Source organism: Myxocyprinus asiaticus, chromosome 9, assembly GCF_019703515.2.
Source record: "Myxocyprinus asiaticus isolate MX2 ecotype Aquarium Trade chromosome 9, UBuf_Myxa_2, whole genome shotgun sequence".
Lineage (NCBI taxonomy): Eukaryota > Metazoa > Chordata > Actinopteri > Cypriniformes > Catostomidae > Myxocyprinus > Myxocyprinus asiaticus.
The window spans coordinates 41,795,679-41,800,789 of NC_059352.1; the positions used below are offsets into that span (position 1 = coordinate 41,795,679).

General features: G+C 34.4%; 1 protein-coding gene across 1 annotated transcript; it reads right to left on the bottom strand.

The window, feature by feature from the left end:
• Positions 1-129: 129 nt before the first annotated feature.
• LOC127445684 (ropporin-1-like protein) lies at positions 130-3,635 on the bottom strand. Its single transcript, XM_051705907.1, has 5 exons — positions 3,520-3,635; positions 3,279-3,384; positions 2,248-2,409; positions 1,862-2,043; positions 130-208 (listed from the first exon to the last, which is right to left on the bottom strand). The coding sequence occupies exons 1-5, from the start codon at positions 3,633-3,635 to the stop codon at positions 130-132; spliced, it is 645 nt and encodes a 214-aa protein (XP_051561867.1).
• Positions 3,636-5,111: the final 1,476 nt, after the last annotated feature.

Below are 5,111 nucleotides of genomic sequence, written 5' to 3' on the forward strand. Positions count from 1 at the left end.
TTTGCCTTTCAAAACGGAAGACGAGTGCTTTTGACCAATAGAAATGCAGTTGATTTTCACTTCTGATTTTCATTGGTGCATTTTGGTAACGCCCTTCATAAACCTTCTATTTATTTGTCTTAGTTTTTGTCAATCATCTGAACGATATCCAATCGCTTTCCCAAACTGGATAAACGCCCATGAAGGCTTCAGACGCCAGAAAGCGTTTCTATGGAGATGGAACGACAAAATAATCAACCGTTTACTGACAATTCGCGGTTTAGTAACATGATATTGGCGCGTGTTAGCTCTAGAAGTAACTGTCTTACAAAATAACATATATATATATATATATATATATATATATATATATATATATATATATATATATATATATATATATATATATATATATTGATTTTAAAATGGCCGCTTAAAACACTTTTTATTTCTTTATTTCCCCATTATACGTTTTTATGTATTTAATTAATAATAAAATAATACATATATTATTATATTTAGAATGCAATATTATATAATTCATTCATAATAACATGATACAAAATTATATTAAGTGACAAATCCTTGACTGATACACTAAAGACTATAAACACATTTAAGTTAGAGAAATGTTGCAGTTAAATCCATTCAAATTTCATTATATCCAGCAATTAAATTTTAACGAATTTAACTTCAGCAAAATTTCTCCTGTCTGATGTGCTGACAGCCTAAAAGACCATGATTAAACCAGCTGTGTCACAGTATCTTAGATACGGGTCAGTATGTCTGCACAAGTAAGTTGCCTTATGTAGAAATTTATTAGAATTTTGTTACATTTAGATTATCTGACTCTCCGTCATCATAAGTGGTGGTCAAAACTGTATCCATTACAGGTGTTGTCGGCACTGCTGACCACATGTGAGTGCAGAGTGCTGAGTGCCATGCATTATGTCCAGTCTTATGAGAGGAAGAAAACAGAACTCTGAAAGCTATTTTTTAACTCTGGTTTTTATTGCCTCCTGGGAAGAGGGTGGATGAGGTTTCAGTCTGCGCTCTTACTCTTGTTATCCCATTAGATGCTCATCCCAAACACACTTTATGACTACTGATGAAATCAGACACTTTCACCATGCCATTATTTGCCTTCCTGTGGTGAAAGAAGTCATGGAGAGATAGAGATAGCAGGCATTATACAGGGAAAGGTGATGGCAAGCCACTCAAAATATCAGACAAAAATATGAAGTCAGGGTTCAGCTATAGAAGACAATTGCTTGATTGCTTATAATCTGTTTCTATTATTATTTTTAGAACAACTACTTCTGTTATAACAACACAAGATTACTTTTGTATAGTTAAAGTTCACCAAAAAATTAAAATTCTGTAATTATTTGCTTATCCTTATTTCATTCCAAATGACAGTTCATAGTGACCACCTCTGCTCGAAAGCGGATGAAAAAAAACCCTCCAAAAAGCACCATAAAACTATATGCCTAGCCATATGACTCATGCTACCTGTATATCCCAAGTCTTCTAAAAATATGATGAAAATTATTTGTGTAAGGAACAGGATGAAATTTAAGTTGTTATTCAATGAAAATCTTGCCCTCCATTGTAGTTTAAATTGACAAATTTTTTTAGTTTTTATGGTGCTTTTATTTTTTTTATTTTTTTTTTGATCTTGACAGACATGGTCACCATGAATTGTCACTGTATGCAAAAGAGCTGAGTGAAGATTCTTTAATAATTATTTGTTGCATTCCACAGAAAAAAAACAAAAAACAACAACAACAACCTACAGGTTGGAACAACATGAGGGTGGGTAAATAACGACAATAAATAACAAAATATTTAAGACAAAGGATGCAGGAAACATTTTACTCACGCTTGGGCCTCGAGGTAAGTGAGTGCTGTTTCAATCTGGGCCTGGGAAACCTCTCGGTCCATCTCTCCCAGATAGACGTACAGGTCACGGAACATCTCAAATGACAAACATGCATCAGAGTCCATGCAGGTTGGGTCACCGCTCAGTATAAAGCATGCATGAGCCATTGCCTTCCTCAATGTCTTTGAATACAAAAGCAAAACAGAGTTAACAACAATAGATATACTGTATTTTAAGACATCATCCCATAAGACATCATCCTATTCCCTCCATCTGACAATACATATAATTAATCATACAGTATATAATTATGTGTAAATCATAGATTTTTATTTATTTATTTGTTTTTTATTATTTTTTGTTATTTATTCTATAGTTTTATTCACCCCTCCTAGATAGCTGCAGTTCAGAGCGAAGAATCTCATCCATTCAAGCTTTTCACCAAAACTGCCAACGGAGAAGATGTGTCCAAGGAGTTCCTCAGCCAGCCCAAATCTCCGCCACACCTGCACCACCTCTAATTTACTCACTGTGTCCTTCATGCCCAGCTAACAAAAGAAAAGGTGGCCTATTAACATGTGTATAGTACCATATTGATGTAATTGCATCATTTGTTGACCACTTATGTGAGATGAAGAGTTTAGTCATTTCAGTAACCTTATAAAAGCTTGTTTATTCTACATGGGGCAGGGACGCCTCATGGGGGCAGCCATGTTAGCATCACATGACCAGCTGAATACTAATTGCTTAATCTCAGTAACTGCCCTGTTATTGGACACTTTCATTCATTAATTAAATTAATCTTGGCTTACTGTGCATAAATTGTACAATTGCATTGGTAACTGAAAACTACTGTGTTTGAATGATGCAGCATCCATGCCACTAGGTGTCAGAGTAAGCCAATGTAAGCCACTTCAAAATACTTCAATTGTTAGTTTTATATTATAATGAGCAGTGTTCTGGTAAGTTACTACTAAAAAAAGTAATCAACTACTAATTTACTGATTACTTCAGCGAAAAATTAATCAAATTACTAATTACTTTACTTATGTTCTTAACTTGTTATGTTCAATGAATTTTGTCACAGAAATAGATGAACATGAACATATTAATTCATATTTTAAATGTCTTCTACATTCATAATATTATCTTAGAAATGTCACTCAATGAATGTACTTAAAATTAATTACCTTAACTAAAAGTCAGTACCTGTAATCTGATTACACGATTTTAAAATGTAATGTGTTACACTTTTGACTAAAAAGTAATTTGATTACAGTAACTAATTACTTCGTAATCAGAATACACCCAACACTGAAAATGTGATTTCACTTTGACTGTGAATTTTTATTTATTTTTTCTTATATGTTTCTGCCTGACATGGTACATGCATGATCTATGAAGTAATATACCTCACCTGTGCATGCATGGCTGCGAGAATTTCCGGTTTGAGGTCCACAGATTCAGGCATGGGAAGCACCACTCTCACAGGAAGGTTTCCCTGAACCAGCGCTCTAAAGTACCTGGAAGAGAACTTCTTGCAGTCACAAACTTTTCCCTGCGTACCCTCAAGAATATGGTTTCTTCCTCATGAATGTTTGATAAATTAAAGAGTTGCATTCTCAGCAGATACAATGTGTCTACAAAGTGATGCTTACAGAGATGCCCATTCAATGATATCCTCCGGCTGGGTTCTGATGGCATCCTCAGTAAACCGCATGAGAATAACCGGCAGTTCCGGAGGGATGACCACTTTCCTTGGCATGAGAGCCATTACATGAGTCTAAACTAGGGCCTATAAAGAAAATAAACACAGAAATTAATCCATCTGATAGAGTGTAACGTAAAGAATAGCAAAATTAGACAAATATAGGCTGATTACTTAAACGCTGTGTATTTTGTCGAATTCAGTGGCGATGCTGTTTCAGACAGAATGTCAAAACATCAAATAATACTGAATACTTTTAATATACTTTGTATGATTCCAAATAGAACCATAGAGACGACTCTACTATGACGCCACAATTCCTCACGAGGGCGGCATTTCAACATCTGCGAGCACATTCTCTCTTCATGTACAGTATATAGCCTTTATGTACTGTAATCCCTCTAAGAATGCTTTTCTTAGTCATTAAAGTTATGTTATGCACAAGAACAATTGTTATTCTGCCATAATAATAATGGTATTACAGCGTCATTTAGTACGTCGGGATTTGTTTTCCTATATATAGTATTGAATTCTGGCAGGGCAAAATCTGAATCACAGGAAGACCAAATTTCCTGCTTAGAGCCGACAGGAATATTTAACTTCCAGAAACAACACAATTGTGCTCTAGTTCACGCATTTGATTTCAAATAAACACCCTCATTCATTTATAAGAGGGCGTGATGATTGACGGGTGCTGATCAGTAAACTCCCACCAAATAAAACAATATACCTCCCACTGAACTAAACTTTATCTTTATATACTGTACCAAGATGCATATTCCGAGACTAATTATTATACAATTTCTAAATACTGTACATTATAATGCGTACACTATTATGTATTAGGCTACTAATCATTAAACCCATACAGAACTATGATAGGTCTATATGGCAACACACACACACACACACACACACACACACACACACACACACACACGCACGTATGTTGTTACGGCTATCATTATGAGGACTCTCCATAGACATAATGGTTTTTATACTGTATGAACTGTAGATTATATCCCCTAACCCTACCCCTAAACCTAACCCTCACAAAAAAAAAAAAAAAAAAAACTTTCTGCATTTTTACATTTTCAAAAAAATAAATAAATAAATAAATAAATAAATAAAAAATAAAAAAATCGTTTAGTTTTTAAGCGATTTGAATTATGGGGACACTAAAAATGTCCTCATAAACCACATTTATAGCATAATACCCTTGTAGTTACCAGTTTGTAACCTAAAAAAATTGTTCTCGTAAACCACCCAAACCCATATTCTATATGTAAATATTACAACAACAAAAAAATAATAATGAATGATTAAATGTTCATTTCACATTGAACTTGTAATAATAGCCTATCCTAACAGACGAATTCATTGATTCTAATTAGCAAGCGTCTCTGAAATAGGACCGTATGGTGATGGTAAGAGTTCTCCGGCCTCTTGAAAATACACACACACACCCCATTATTAAGAAGCGCTTGAGCGCGCCAGGAGGACAGATTGATTCAGTTCTGCACACTGCATTACAAGAAGAGC

Coding starts and splice junctions, on each gene's coding strand:
- LOC127445684 (XM_051705907.1), bottom strand. CDS start 3,635: ATGGCTCTCATGCCAAGGAAAGTGGTCATCCCTCCGGAACTGCCGGTT. Junction 2,410..3,278: donor TCGCAGCCATGCATGCACAG/GTGAGGTATATT, acceptor TTCTTTTGTTAG/CTGGGCATGAAGGACACAGT. Junction 209..1,861: donor ACTTACCTCGAGGCCCAAGC/GTGAGTAAAATG, acceptor CCATCTCCATAG/AAACGCTTTCTGGCGTCTGA.